The following is a 16,021-nucleotide window of genomic DNA, read 5'->3' as shown; positions in this document are numbered from 1 at the left end:
AACTCAAAAAAAAAAAAAAAAATAGCAGCGAGATCTGTTTTCTCTGTGAGATGGAGATAATCTCTTTAGGATCAAGGCAGGTGGAATGAGAACAAGATGAAGTTTGGGTATGATTAATTTGGGAATTTTTTTTGATATCACCTTTTCTCCAACTGCCTGAAAAGACTCTCATGCCTTGCTAGGACTCACCTCATTTCTTTTTTCTTTTCTTTTCTTTTTTTTTTTTTTGAGTTGGAGTCTCACTCTGCCCAGGCTGGAGTGCAGTAGCACGTTCACAGCTGCCACAGCCTTGACCTGCTGGGCTCAGGTGATCCTTCCGCTTCAGCCTTCCAAGTAGCTGAAACTGCAGGCGTAAGCCGCCACACCTGACTAATTTTTTGATCTGTTATAGAGATGAGGTCTTGCCAAGTTCCCCAGGCTGGTCTCAAACCCATGGGCTCAGGTAATCCTCTTGCCTCGGCCTCCCAAAGTGTTGGGATTACAGGCTTGAGGCACAGCATCCGGCCTCACCTCATTTTTTGCAGTTGGGGTAAGGAGGGTGTGTTATCACACTTGTTTTTACAGGTGCAGTCGTAGGCCACGGTTAGCACTTGCAGCTCTCACCACATCATGTGTGCTCTTTGACAGATATGTCTCTCTGATAGCTGATGAGACCTGGGGACGGCAACTATTTCTCTTGCATCCGACACAGTAAGTGTCAGCAATTGTTTGAAACTCAGGAATGAATAAGTGGAGAAGCCAAGGTATTTTAGGTCCAGGAACTAGCTTCAGGAGTTGAAGCCAGGCTAGAGTGCCTTTCCACTATTGCCAACTTGGGTCCAGCCACAGGAATAGTTGGCTATTAGAAGAAGTATTTTCAATTCTGCTTATTCTATCCCAGAAATTGTCCCCAATAGCATATTTCCAGAGCACTCCAGCTCCATCTACCTGCCTGGCCACAGAATTCCCCATGGCCCCACGGACACTCAGGTGATCCTCACCATGAGGAAAGAGCCAAGTCACAAATCCTCTGGGAGCAGTACCCGCTGCCCCTCCCCCTCCCACTAGCACCAGCAGCTGACATCACATGCAGGTACACACAGCTCCATCCTCCTTGTCTGAGGACAAAGGAAGAGAGGAAACTCACCAAGTCCCAGAGCACTGCCAGATGTGGAAAGATGGAAGGCTCCATTTGGATCTGTGGCTTGGGCCGAAGGCGGAGGGGATCCTGGTGACATGGAACCCCAGGCTCACCCACCCTGGGCCCTCCACCTGTCCGTGCTTTGTACTGAACTGCAGGGAGAGGAGAGCTTATGTGCAGGAGACCACAGTCGACAGCTGGGATAGCTGCAGAGGCAGTGAGTCCACGCAGCTCCAGAGTGAGCCCCCAGCCCTTGAGGTCCCAGCTGCCATGTGTCCAGCCCTCCCCTGTGTCCAACATGGTGCAGAATCTGCGCTCCGAGACCGTCTCGTGCAGCACGGCTGTAAAGCAGGCTTGTCACTACCACGTCTCCTCCCTGAGGAAGAAGCTGGCCTTTCTACGAGCCAAGTAGGTGACAGAGGGTCCCTGGAGATTAGGTTTGGGGTTTCCTGGGTTGGCTCCCATGTTTGGAGGTGTTGCAAGTCCATGCCAAGTGCTAGGTGCTTAAGAGGGAGGCACAGTGCTCTACTGCAAGAAGCTGAAAGGAAAGGCTGAGGGGGTTTGGCCAGAAGGGCCATTGACTGGGAAACTGAGTCTGTGCCTCGCTGTGTACTTTTCAAGAAGATGACTTGACTTTCTGGGCCCTTCTTCATAACTGGCCAGAGACCCTTATGTTCCTTTTTTATGGTAAGGGGTGCTAGTGTTTTTGAGGTTGTTGATAATTGTCTTCCACTGATGAGCACGTCAGTGTGAGGAGTTTGGGGTGTTGACTTAGTGTGTTCACTTCTTATATCTTTCGCTGGGTGCTTTGCTGTGACTGCAGTGCCGCTGGAGCATGCACCAGGTCTGGGGTGCTTTTTCCTACCATGGCCCCTATGCCAGGTAGATGGGTTGCAGTGACTCTTTGATAAATATGCCCTGTCTTGGCCTCTGTGGCTAACAGAGAGGAGGAGGTTTCCTGGAGGAGGAAGTTCTAGCCTCTAGGATCAAAGTAAAATTTGAAAGCTGGCAGGTGTTCAAGAGGGGGTGTCATGTAAATCTATGGGCAGCTTTTTTGGGTCGGGGGGATGTGAAAAGAAACAGCAGTAAGAAAATGGAAAGATGGGACAAATGAAATGAGAGAAAAAGAAGAAGAAAAGTAAAGAGGGGCTACATGGATTTCAAAGAGTCAGGAGGAGCTAGAGGTGGTAGGTGGCATGATCTTGGTCCTCCCTCCTCTCTCCTTCCCTCCCTCCTTCCCTCTCTCCCTCTCTCTTGCCCTCCCTCTCACTATCCTTCTCCCTTTCCCTCTCTCCTTCCCTCCCTGTCTCTCACATACATACAGACAGACACTCACACACATATAGAAGCATAGATGCCTGTGATTGCTTAGCCATCTTTTGACAAGAGTTCTTTCCCCAGGAGAGTTCTCATGGTAGAGGTTTTGAGACTGATGAGCAGAGACTGAGTCCTTCCTCTGATTAGATGTCTTCTCTGGTACTGATATGCAGTGCTGTGACCTCACACAGTAGGCAATCAATAGTGATAGAATAAGAGCATCTCTGATCCTGTGATAGGGTGCTGGTGGCATGGACAGAATTCAGTAGTGGCTGTGTGGAACTCAGGAAGGCTTTGAAAACCAACACACCTTAGTTTAAATTTTGCCACATGCTGGCTGTGGTGCTTTTGCAAAATCATTTCATCCTCTCTGAATTTGTTTCCTTCCTGAACGGTGAAGATAATTGTGACTACTTTGGAGGATGTAAGGATCAACTATGAGAAAAAAATAGAAAAAGCTTTTAGCGCTGTGCCTGGCACATAATCAGCACTCAGTAGGTGGCAACTTGTGCCATTGTCAGCAAACAGTAGGCCTGGGCTTGTCCCATCAGGTGTGTGGAAGGTGAATTTTGAGCTCTTAGTGAACTGGAAGTTTGAGAACTTATTAATGGAACCATATATGAGTCCACGAGAGGAGAGGAGAGGAAAGCTTTCCTCTGTTGGCTTCTTAGTTGCCAACTAAGTTTCCTGATGTTTGGCTTCTTAGTTGCTGGGGAAAGTCAGTCATGTAAGCTCTGGTCCTTGCTGTCCCAGTGGATGACAGCTACCTTGAGAATGGAGCGAGGAGCCCAGGGTAGCAGGTATGTGGAGGTGCCTCCTGACTGACCTGCAGGCAGCCTGGTGGGACTTCCTGTGGATTGTGGGCTTAGAAGGTGCTCAGTTTTTTCTGGCTGATTAGGAAGAAGCTCTCATCTCAGGAGAGGCTCACTTTGATCAAATGCTTCGGTGGAAATGTCCCTTTGTAAATAATTCTGGCAAGGGTCCCAGATTTTCTGACTGTTTAGATTCCAGGAAAAATGTGGTGCAGGAGAGAGCGTGGGTGGAGAGGAAGATCTGAGTTCTGTCTCCCTTCCTGTTATTGCCTCACCACTCAAAACCTCTGTCAGCCTCAGTTTCCACATCTGGGAGCTGTTATATTTCAGAGAAGCTGCCTCTCACCACCCCCCCACCCCCACCCCCGATTTCTAGGGTTTTTCTCCCTCACTTGCCACCCTGGTTTACTTTCCTTCTTAGCACTATATACATGTTACAGTTGTATTTATTTGTTGACTTGATCACTGTCCATCTCTCCCACTAGTCTTCAAACCACGTGAGAGCATGGACTGCCTTTGCTGTATTTGCTGTCTACCCAGCACTTAGCACAGTGCCTGGCACATGATAGTTGCTTAATCAATATTTGTCAAATGAGCGAATGAAGCAGATGAATAACTAAGGTGTTTTGCTAGCTGTAACATTCTGTGGTCACAGGATTTTGTGACTGGCCCAAATGGAGGACTGAAGACTAGCCCTTATACAGCTACCAATTTTTTGAACTTTTCATTGTCACGGATATGGTTTGATCTGCACCCACCCTCATGTGTTCCTCTTTCTCCGGTCCACGTGCACATATGCTTAGGGGATCATGTGGTCTTGTGGAAGACAGTACATATGGCCTTTTTTTTTTTTTTTTAAGGTGCTAGCTAAGCTCTCTGTCTTTTGAGGGCAGGACAGAGAAGCAAGTGGGTGCTCTGTCTTCCTCCTCCCTCTCCGAGTTCCCGCTTAGAGTCCTGGCTGCTTATGTTGCCGTCAGCAGAACTGTCTGCAGGTGTAACCATCACCTGCTCTGTGTTTCTCCTGCTCCAGCATTTCTTCTTTCTGCCCGAGAAAGGGGAGCTGTTAATTATAGCTCAGCAAACTACTCTAACTCTGCTGATGCCATAGTTGGGATTTAGGTTTGGACAACTGGCAGGGTGGATGGTAATTTTTATTCTTCAGCTTCCCTACTTCCTGCTGGGAGAAATTCCATCCTCCTACCAGCCTCTGTGAGGAAGGAATGTGAGTGGGTGGCAACTCCGGCTCAAGGCAGAGAGTCCAATCTTGGGCTTGCCCTGCTCTGTGCTGCATTCTTTGCCTCCCTCTTACTTCAGGGTTGAGATGAAGTCAGGGGATAAAGCCACTGCGTTCTCTTCTCAACCACCCACTGATAAATAATTCTAAAACACTCTAAAGAGTGTTCAGCAGCTCTGAACAGCTCTTCAGAGACCACTTCCTGCTTGCCCATTGAGATATTGAAGGAGTCACTGGACCCGAGGTTGATGTTTCAGCTTGGTTGCAAATGTAAACATTTTGAGCATCTACCACCAATACATACATGCATGAATTATATGTGTGTACTTCTGTACTAAATATTTGGCGTATGCTGTAATACATATGTTGCAAAACATTGTAAAAGGATGAGATAAACATAAATACACATCCAAGTTCTAATATTTTCTTCCTGCGTGGCCATGGGTGAGCGTTCATGTTTTCTTGGTAATAAGCATCCCACTTGGTAGACCATGGTTCTAAGGCAGTGTTTTTTAGCCTTTTAATGTGTTTCAGAGTTGCAGGCAGAACTTTGAAGATTTCTGGGACCCACTCAAATTCTGAGTCCTGTGTTTTGGGATAGGCCTGCAAATTAGGGGTTAACACATATCCTAAATGATTCTGACACAAGTAGTCTTGGACCCTGTTTTGAGAAACATGCCCTGAGCCCAGAAGCCTCCTGTGGTTTTGCTCTCGCTAGTATGAAGCACACAATAGGGCTGGGACAGGGAGCTGTTACCTTACCTGGTGTTGTGTTTTGATTTTGTTCCCCAGAATCCATAAGTAGAAAATTTAATCTTTTTTTGGTAACAGTATTAAAAGGTGGGGCCTTTGAGAGGTAAGTAGGATTAGATAACATCATCAGGGTAAGGCCCCTCTGATGGGTCTGGTGGCTTTAAAAGAAGAGGAAGAGAGACATGCTTTTGTCCTCTTGCCATGTGATGTCCTCGCCATGTAAAGACACAGGAACAGAAGTGGCTTCTTGATTTTGGACTTCCCAACTTCCAGAACTGTAAGAAGCAAATTTCTTTATAAATTACTTAGTATTATGTTATAGTAACAGAAAAAGCACCAAGACACCTGGGGATACAGCTTCTGTTTTCCCTTACCTGTCTTCTACATAGCCCAAGAATCACATTCTGTAGCAAGGGGAAAGATGGGTGAGGCTGGGGTTTGTAATTAAATCTTTCCATCCTGTCACCAACTTTCCAGGTTACTCAGTGGTTCTCTTTTTCTTATCTTTAGGTATGTGAGTAAGAAGCAATTAACTGCTGGGCTCTCTCTATTTCTTCTTAGTCCCAAGGTGAAATGTCCATTGAGATATAGAGAAACCCATTTTGACCTGATTCAAATGGTCCGTGGGGACTGGGGAGAGGGGCTGAGGGAGTGAGGAATGATTTGAGTGCACCTCCCTCATCCCACCTCCCACACACAAAAAATTCCTTGTGGCATTCTTTATGTGAGCATGATGGGTGAGTTAGTAAATTGAACTCGTGGCTTGACTTTTGAAACCCCTAGTTTTTTGATTGTCTTTTGAAACTCTCATGACAGACTTGCTGTGGAATTCACAAAGGAAACAAATTTTACACGCCCATCTCCTTTCTTTCCCTCTAAAAGTGAAACAGATCTATTGTCTGTGTTTCTTTTTCTGGGCATCTTAAATGCTGGGTAGAGTCTCATCTGGCTGAGAGTTGACCTTGTAAACAAGGGGATAGAACATAGACCTACAAATTGACCTTAAGTGGGGACTTAAGAAGTCAAATGGGGCCAGGCCTCCCCAGCGGCGGGCCGGGCCGCTGCTTCTCCCCGCACTGCCACCCGTGGTTCCCCCCTCGGGAGCCGGGAGGCGGGCGGAGGGAGGCAGACGTTCCATCGAGACCTCCAGGAGCCGGGCTTGGTGCTCAGCCTGTAATCCCGCGCCTTTGGGAGGCTGAGCTCGCAAAGGACCTCCTTCATCCCTCTCCAGAGGAGAAGAGGAAACACAAGAAGAAGCGCCTGGTGCAGAGCCCCAACTCCTACTTCATGGACGTGAAATGCCCAGGATGCTATAAAATCACCACGGTCTTCAGCCATGCACAAACAGTAGTTTTGTGTGTTGGCTGCTCCACTGTCCTCTGTCAGCCTACAGGAGGAAAAGCAAGGCTAACAGAAGGATGCTCCTTCAGGAGGAAGCAGCACTAAAAGCACCCCAACCAAGATGAATGGGAAACCATCCCAATAAACACATTTTGGATATAGCCTGTTTATTGTCTTGTTTAACTGCTAGGAAGCTCTGGCCTCAAGTATTCAGGGGCAACCAGAAGAGTGGAATACTAGAGTCTTGGGTCAATTTGTGAAATAAAATGAAGGGAGTTTCCATGTCAAAGTCCACGGTGCTGCATGTAATGACTCCTTACCTAGAAAGATGAAAGCTGTTGATGCCAACACTGCAAAGAGGGTAAAGAGGATCTGGTAAGAACCCATGAACCGCTTGAGGACGCCTGAACCTTCACATTGACCTATGCATTGGCCAGAAGAAAACAAGAAAATAGTTATTAACACAACCAGGAGCAGATGCTGCATTTTAAAACATAGTCATAAGAGCATCTAGTGGAGGCATACAAAACCCAGTGCTCTTAGGAAATTATTTTGCTTCATAAGAGAGAGAAAGGGCTTTACGTGTGAGCTATACGTCTCTCACCCATCTCTTTTTGGCTTCTTATCCCTGAGTAATAAAGTCCTCCAATTCTTGAGCCTGTTATTCCTCTCGTATTGCAAAGGTTGCTATAAATTCTCTGCTACTTTAAAATGCTGGGGCAGACAATCTTGCTGCTGTCTGCCTATTGTCTTTCACAACATATCTTTCCTTTAATAAATCTACCTTTCTTAATTAAAAAAAAAAGAAGTCAAATGATCTGTATTCCCTCACAATCCATGACTTTCTTTTAAACCTATATCAAGTGGTTATATACTTGTCTGTGAATAACTTCCATAATGGGAAATTTGCTAAGGAAATTAATCAGAGTCTTTTTCAGCAAAGAAATCAATACTTATGGGGAACTCTCAACAATCTACACACATGAACAGTAAATCTAAGGCAATGCAGAATGTTTGTGTACGTAGCTTATGTGGGAGCAATATTTAAATTTGAAATATTATTTGTTACTACTAATAACATGCCGTTTTAAGGGCTTATTATGTGCTCAATGCTGTGCTTCACTTGTGCTATCTTATTTAACCACAATAGCAACCCTGTAAAAGGAATTACTATTATACTCACCTTCTAGATGAGACTTAGATTGTCCACTGTCAGAGCTTCTTAGTGGTAGAGCTGGGATTTGACTCCAGAGCTCAAGTCCTTACTTGCAGTTCTATGATTTCTCGAGCAAAGAAACTTGACTATCAGGGCACTTGGGATGCTGTGCAGAGGCTGCTTTTCCTTTGGATCTAATGGATTCTTTTTTAACCAACTTTCTGGAATTGGAGATCCAGATGTGGAGGTGTATGACCAAATTTGTTAATGAAGGTTATTTCAACCAGACAGAATAGGAAAATAAAGCCAGGCACAGTGGCTCATGCTTATAACCCCAGCACTTTGGGAGGCTGAGGCAGGCAGACTGCTTGAGCCCAGGAGTTTGAGACCAGTCTGGGCAACTTAATGAGACCTCATCTCAGATAGATAGATAGATAGATAGATAGATAGATAGATAGATAGACCAGGAGAGAAGAGACCCCAATAATTTGGAACGATCCAGACAAATATGCCTTATAGTCAAATAGTTTTTTAAAAAATTAATCTACTTTTGAATTTTTTTTTTTGAGTTGCAGCCTCACTCTTATTGCCCAGGCTGGAGTGCAGTGGCATGCTCACGGCCACCATAGCCTTGACCTGCTGGGTTTAGGTGATCCTTCCGCCTCAGCCTTCCAAATAGCTGGAACTACAGACGCACACCACCATGCCCGGCTAGTTTTTGTGATTTATTGTAGAGACGAGGTCTCGCCAAGTTGCCCAGGCTGGTCTCAAATTCCTGGGCTCAGGCAGTCCTCTCGCCTTGGCTTCCCAAAGTACTGGGATTATAGGCTGAGTCACCACGCCTGGCCGAGTATGTTTTTTTTATGTCTTGCTAATTTTGAGACGCACCTTAACATTTTAACCAACAAGTTATATGTAGGAAAGTTCCAGGCCGGGCGTGGTGGCTCACTCTGTAATCCCAGCACTTTGAGAAGCTGAGGCGAGAGGATTGCTTGAGCCCGAGGGTTCGAGACCAGCTTGGGCAACTTGGTGAGACCGAGTCTCTACAATAAATCACAAAAACTAGCCGGGTGTGGTGGCATGCGTCTATAGTTCCAGTTACTTGGAAGACTGAGGAGGAAGGATCACCTAAGCCCAGCAGGTCAAATCACCTAAGCCCAGCAGGTCGAGGCTGCGGTGACCGTGAGCATGCCACTGCACTCCGGCCTGGGCGATAAGAGTGAGACTCCAACTCAGAAAAAAAAAAAAAAAGTTCCAGTGTATCTTTGTCTGACAACATCTCTGATGCTTTCTTTCAGTTTCACTATTATGCCTATGCATCAGAATAGAGTTGTTAGTCTTACAGTCTCTGCAGATACCAGATGAAACCTCCTTAGGTATTTGTATGAGCAATAAAAGTCTTTTACCTTTTTTCTTTTTCTCCGCTGGGCGAACCACCACCCCTGGTAATCCACTTTCCTCCGGCAGGAGTCCCTGAGGCAGCTGCTTCTTACTGGACTATCAGGGATCTGTGAGCATAGCCTGTCTTCCATTTTATCTTGTTTTTCTTTCGGCTTCAGCAGTAGTCACTAGGAGGTCTTCCCAGTGGCCTGCATGCAATGATATCCAGGCATTTGGACAAGGACAATCCTTACACCTTCCATCCTAAGTCTTCTCCCAGCACCTGCCCTCCCAGTCTACAAGAGAACTTTTTGTTCTGCTGGAATGATGGAAACATGTGCAGCGCCCATGTATGTACCATACACCATGAGAAGGTCAGACAGTATTTTTGGGCCCTTCCCCTCTTCCCTTCCTGTTGACCCCTTGCTCAGTTAATCCTGTGGCTTCCCTCATAGAGATGCTCCTCCTGACTTCCTGATAAACCCATCGTAAATTGAAAATATTATAGATCAAAAATTCACTGAACACATCTAACCTACTGGACACCGTAGCTTAGCCTAGCCTATCTTAAATGTGCTCAGAACACTTACATTAGCCTATAGTCGGGCAAAATCAGAGTATGGATTGCTTGCCCTTGTGATTGCATGGCTGACTGGAAGCTGTGGCTCCCTGCTGCTGCCTGGCATGAGGAGAGAGTATCATACCACACACTGCTAGGCTGAGAAAATATCAAAATGCAAAATTTGAAGGACAAGCCATCATCTGTACTCCCACTCTGAGCCCTTGTGTGATAGGCTGTGAAGCCCTCTGCAGCCCGACTGGAGGATGCTTGTGAACATTGGTATAGACATAGGAGTGAGCTGTCCAGGCAGAGAGTAGCAGCTTTATGCAGTTATGATCCTTTCCATTTTTGAAGCACTTGTGCAGCTTTGTCATCTGAAAGCACAGTGCAGGGACCAGCTGCTGACTGGAGGTGGTGTGATTGTGCCTGGAGATGGTAGGTAAGGGAAGGAGTTGCATAACCAGGCCAGTGCTAGCTTTGCACTGACATCAAGAGCACATGGCTTGGAGGCCTAGGAGAATTCATGGTATACTCCTCACCCCACCATGTGCCCCTGAGATAGTAATTATAAGAACAACATTATTTTAGTTAATGTTTATTAAATGTGCCTATTATGTAGTAGTCTCATCCAGATTTTACCATTTTTCTCTGAAATAGTATTAGTATGACCTCCATGTTATAGATAAGAAAACTGAAGCTTAAAAACTGAGAGGTTTTATAATTTATATAAGATTACACAGCTATTAAATAATGGGCTAGTACTTGAACCAGGCAATTTGACTCTAGATTTTTTTTTTTTTAGATGGGGACTTGTTCTGTTTCCCAGGCTAGAGTGCAATGACATGATCTAGCTCACTGCAGCCTCGAACTCCCGGCTCAAGTAAGAGTTCAGCCTCCTATGTAGCTGGGACTACAGGTGCCACCGTGCCCAGCCTGACTCTAGTTTTTAACCAGTATGTTATGCTGTCCTGTCCAGTTCTAGAGGTTGAGGTTGAGACAATATCACTCTTATTCCTGTTGCTTGTAGGGGGGTCTCAGGAATTGCTAGCAGCTAAGGAAGGTAGGTCTCCCTTTTGCCCATCTTTTTTTACCATGAGGAACTCAGATATAGAACAATGCTGATGCCAGCAAAGCTCCTGAGTCTTGTATGAGGTATGCGCTCCCCTAAGGAAGTTGCCATGAGAGGCTGACAGCCTCCCCTTTATATAGCCAGCCCATCCTCTCTTCTCTTATGTCTCCCTCACAGCTGAGAGTGCAATACTGGAGGTGACTGGTCCCTAAGACTTAGTTATTTGTTTTTCTCCTAGAACCTGAACTGTAATTCTCACTACCTGTGTCTCTTCTTTCTTGTCTTGACTGCTTCAGAAATTTCCACCCCTTGCATAGCATTCTGACTTCTCCAGAGAACAGTTCAGCTTTGCAAGATCAATTCGGACTTGACCTTAACAGTAGTGACTCCTAGGGCACTAGTTCTCCTTGTGCTGGGCAGCTTCTCTCCATCATATCCCCTCTCTGACGTTCAGTCAGATCCTCTCTTACTTTGACTCTTGAGTTGCTTAGTCTCCTTACTCAACCTACTTCCAGCTAGATCAATTTACCTGATTTTTTAAAAGACTTTTCTTTCGCTCTTTATTTTCACGTGGACTCACTGTTTTTGATGACTTTTTTCTCCTGACTCTCCCTAGTGTGTCCCTCTTAATGTCCAATACCGTTTAGTATTTCCACAAAGTGTCTCCTGTTGTATTTCTTTTCTTCCTTTTCCTTGTTCTGGTGACTGTCTCTTCCCTTTGTTTTAATGTCTTTGTTTACCTAAAACAGCAGGGGGGTTTATCTGCTGTCCATTTTACTTCTACCATCATCAGTTCTGGGGGTGGGCAGTGAGCTTAAAATTTCCTATTCTGGGGTGAGAGGTCACATGGCTTAGGGGAAGATAGATGGTAAACCACAGAATGAAAACCAAAACACCTAACACTTGTATAGTACCTACTGTGCGCTAGACATGTTCTAAGCTCTTTACATATGTTATCTGTTAATCATCAGTGTATGACTCAAAGTAATATTATTATCCCTGTCTTACAGAGGAGGAAATGGGGTACAGAGGGCTAAGTAACTTGCCCAAGGTCACATGGATGGTGAGAAGTCAAGTAAGAATTAAAGCCAAATCTCTTCATGCTCAGCTGCCTCTGGGTTGATGGTTAAACAAGCAAGTGATAAGTTACTCAAGCAGATACACACCCTCATGAGAACACACACACACACACTCTGCCCTCTTTCTTCTTCACTCTTCCTCTCTTTTTCCCTTTCTCTTTCTTTCTCTCCCTCTCTTCCCTTCTCCACAAAACCTGTCATCTTCCATTTACAGTGAGCGTCTGAATCAAGTGACCTCTCAAGGTCTTCTTTATTTCAAGTCTTCTGTAGTTCTGTGATTTTCTTCTGGTTTCATTACCATTTTGCCAGTTTACAGTCAGCACTCAGACTCTGGAGAGAAGGGATTTCACCTTTTTGGCGAAGTCTTCTCGTTCATTTTTGTATTCTTAGGACAGGCAGAGAGATCAGGCTGCATATTCTATAAGCAATGCAAACATGGCTGCAGCACTGCCCGTTGCCCAGAGAACTACATATCCCAGAGTGCACAGGGGGAAGTTTATCTGACCAGGGCTTGAAACAGTCTCACTTGGTTTCTTTGCAGCCCCACCTCCAGGAGGCAGCTGCTGTGGAGGCTTTTCTTACAGAAGCAGGTGCATTGTCCAGCCTTGGAGCTGTCCTACGGGAACCTGGGTGCCCAGATTCCCATAGCCTCTTCACCCATTCTCCTGTCAAAACTCACTCCAGCCTCTTTCCAAAAGCATCTGGGGTTGTTTTTTGTTTTTTTGTTTTTGTCCTTTACTTAACTTGATGTATAAGTACAGTGATTAAGAGTTTTAAATAATACTTTAAAGTAATACTAGAGTAAAGTAATTAGTACAAATAATTGCCCTGAAGAGAGAATGATATTATAAAGAGGCATTTCTTTTCTTTCTCATTTATTCAAATGTTAAGCAAAGTGAAATGGGCTGAAGTTGCAGAAGAGGGAGATTCTGGTGTCTAGTTCAAAAAACTAAAAGTAAAGGCATAGAATAGAGGAGTTAGTACTCCTGAGGAATTATTTAGATCAAGTCCTTTCTGGTAAGTAGCAGAGGTGTGGATTCAATAGCTTTTCCTTCCTTAGACACCATGCATCAGTTCCCCACCCCCACTTTTACTTTGATTGCCTGCCCTCCCTCCCTCTCTCGCTTCTCTCTCTCTCAATCATAATCTATTGTCCAGACTGGAGTGCAATGGCATGGTCACAGCTCACCACAGCCTTGACCTCCTGGGCTCAAGTTATGCTGCTGCCTTAGTCTCCCGAGTAGCTGGGACTACAGGTGTGCACCATCACTCCTGACTTTTTTTTTTTTTTGTAGAGATGAGGTCTCACTATATTGCCCAGGCTGGTCTCAAACTCCTGGGCTCAAACAATCCTCTCTCCTTGGCCTCCCAAAGTGCTGGGATTACAGGTGGGAGCTACTGCCCTTGGTGCATTGTCATTATCTTTTCTTTCTAACTAGAATTTTCTTTGGCTCTGGAACATATTTCTCCCCCACCTTACTATAACCTAGTATTGTTTCCTGCCTCCTGTCCTGCCCCATCTCCTAGGTTGTCTTTTCTTCAGCTAATGGCATTCTCCCTGATGCTTTGAGTTCAGGCATGTGACTCAGGCTTTTCTGGTGCATCTGACCTCCTAAACACTGTCGGCACTGCTTACCACTGGGGCTGCATGACAGTGTCTTTAGATCTCAGTAGGTAAATGTTTTTGGTCATTTCAAAGACTGAGTAGACTCCCATGAACACGGTTCTTACTTCTGTGTGATTTTGATGAAATAGAACATCCTTCTTTGTGGGTACTAACCTTCTGCTCTCCATCTGTTTGTACATTTGACTGTCAGCCCAGGAGCAGAGAGGATGGCAGGCCACAGCAATAGCCAGAAGGAACATTATAGGCCTCTTTAACATTATAGGCCTCTGAGCAGAGAAGATGACATGTAGGTTGACATGGTCCCCACACCTTTGGTTTATTGTGGGAGTGAGATGGATTACCTCTACTGCAGTGCTGGCAAAGCTTCTCAGACTTTTCAAGTTGGTTGCATTCAGGACCTTAGTGTAGGGCTTATAGAAACCAGGCAGTTAGTTAAAGAAAACATCCATTAACCTAAATTCAACTCCTATTCTTTTTGTCTTTTTTAAAAAAATTATTATTTTATTAGAGTAAAATGGAATATGAATGGGAGAAGTGTTATATTGTTTATGATGGCTGGAAAAAAATGGACCTCTAGGGACCACGACACACAGCCTCCCCCCACTCAACCTTAATTTAAATTTGGATAGTTGAATTAAAATGAGCATGAGTAAATTCATTTAGATATATTCGTTTTATCTAAGAGCAATTTTCACTGTACACAGGAGATTTGAATGTATACACTAGCCTCTGAATATTCCCAAGATTTTTCCCTAATGTTTGATGATGCATTTTCTTATAATTTGCCATCTTTGAGAGAAAAAAGGGTGTCTCAAAGGAAAATGACAAATTATTTGAGATTTCATATTATCTGAGTCTGCAGTAATAGGGAGCAGGAGTTGGGTACAGATTGAGGAGGAAAAAGTAGAGTGGTAGGAAATTTGGTAGCATGCTTAGTGGGAGGGGACTTGGATTCAGTGAATACGAGGTTGAGTCTCAGTTCTGCTCTGCTGACCCTGTGACCTTGGGCAAACCACTTGGTTTCTGTATCTCATTTTAATTGTCTTTAAACTGGGGGAAAGCGTTTTTACATTACAATTTTCCTGTGAGTAGCCAAGGAAGTAATGAATTTGGAGACTATCTTAGTCTGTTTTGTACTGCTATCACTGAACACCACAGACTGAGTAATTTATTAAAAAAACGGGTTTATTTGACTCATGGTTCTGGAGGCTGGGAAGTTCAAAAGCATGGCACCACACCTTACAAGGGTCTTGTATTGAGTTATCCTGTGGCAGAAGGGCAAGAGAGTTTATGAGACAGGGAGAAAATTGGGTTGGACTCATCCTTTTGTCAGGAGTCCACTCCTGTGATAACTTATTTCTGGGATAATGGCATTAATCTATTGTTAACATAGAGTCCTCATGATCACCTAATCATCTCATAAAAATCTGTCCTAAAAGCCTAATCACCTCTTAAAAGTGCCACCTCTTAATACTGTACTGTTACAGTGGCAATTAAATTTCTTTTTTTTTTGAGTTGGAGTCTTACTGCTTCGCCCAGGCTGGAGTGCAGTGGCAAGCACGCTCATGGCCACTCCAGCGTCGACCTTCTGGGCTCCAGCGATTCTTCTGCCTCAGCTTTCCGGGTATCCAGAACTATAGACTTGCGCTACCACGCCTGGCTATTTTTATTTTATCATAGAGACGAGGTGTCACCAAGTTGCCCAGGCTAGTCTCGAACTCGGGCTCAGACAATCCTCTCGCCTCAGTCTCCCAAAGTGCTGGGATTACAGGCTGAGCCACTGAGCCCGGCCGGCAATTAAATTTCAATGTGAGTTGTGGAGAGGGCAAACTATAGCAAAAACACATTGTAAATTATGGAGCACTGTATGAATGAAAGTTGTCAAGTTATTGTTCCTGCCATTAAGCCAGACCCATGAGCACTGTATAACGTGGTAGTATTGTCTGTGTCACCATTCTTTTGAAAACTGTGCTCTGGTCTGTGTTGGTCTAACCCGATTTCCTGGTTTGGTTGTAAAGTCAGGCTTGAACAGAAACAGGGTAATAGAAAAGAATGAAAGAATGGGGGAAAACCTAGGTGGAAATGAATGAGTGATTACATGATACATTTTAATCTATTTGACTTTTGCTTTGCTGGTTTTTTCTGTGGTCTAGAGGCTGGATTGGGAATCGGTGTAGGTGAAGGAGGGAGGAAATGAGGAGTCATTTCTCAGGTCTTGCCATTTCTGAGGGAAAAGTCTCATGGAAATGGGCACTAGAAGACCCACATCCTTGCTTTGACCCTTTGACTTTTTTCTGCACCTTAGTTTCCTAAGTTTCCTATAAGATGGAGCTGAAGCTGTAAAGTCCTGTCTACCTGTAAACTTTTGTGGATCTGAAACCAGAGGCATGAAGGAATCAATGTCCTTAACAGAAGTCCAGTTTAGCGTATTCAAGAGGCTGGTAGAGGGGATCCTGTGGGGGTGGGGGGAATTATGATAGGAGAGAGGTACTGGGAGATGCCCCAGAACATGGATCTGTTTTTCTGTAGATTATTCTTTTTTTTTTTTTTGAGTTGGATTCTCACTCTGTC

General features: G+C 44.8%; 2 protein-coding genes across 3 annotated transcripts in view; both read left to right on the top strand.

The window, feature by feature from the left end:
• The window catches only part of GRAMD1B (GRAM domain containing 1B), a 273,865-nt gene that overhangs the window by 148,376 nt on the left and 109,468 nt on the right, over positions 1 to 16,021 (top strand). The gene's annotated exons all lie outside the window — the stretch shown is intronic.
• On the top strand, positions 6,263 to 6,738 carry LOC110594499 (40S ribosomal protein S27-like). Its single transcript, XM_021706545.1, has one exon. It carries the CDS (start codon positions 6,263 to 6,265, stop codon positions 6,680 to 6,682), a length of 420 nt encoding a protein of 139 aa, XP_021562220.1. The 3' UTR covers positions 6,683 to 6,738.

This window comes from Carlito syrichta, unplaced genomic scaffold, assembly GCF_000164805.1.
Source record: "Carlito syrichta isolate Samal-C Ts95f unplaced genomic scaffold, Tarsius_syrichta-2.0.1 Scaffold315753, whole genome shotgun sequence".
NCBI classification, from domain to species: Eukaryota; Metazoa; Chordata; class Mammalia; order Primates; family Tarsiidae; genus Carlito; species Carlito syrichta.
This window is presented reverse-complemented; position numbering and strand designations above follow the sequence as displayed.

Excerpts from the sequence above, each read along its gene's own strand:
- LOC110594499 (XM_021706545.1), top strand. The coding sequence starts at position 6,263 with ATGGGGCCAGGCCTCCCCAGCGGCGGGCCGGGCCGCTGCTTCTCCCCG.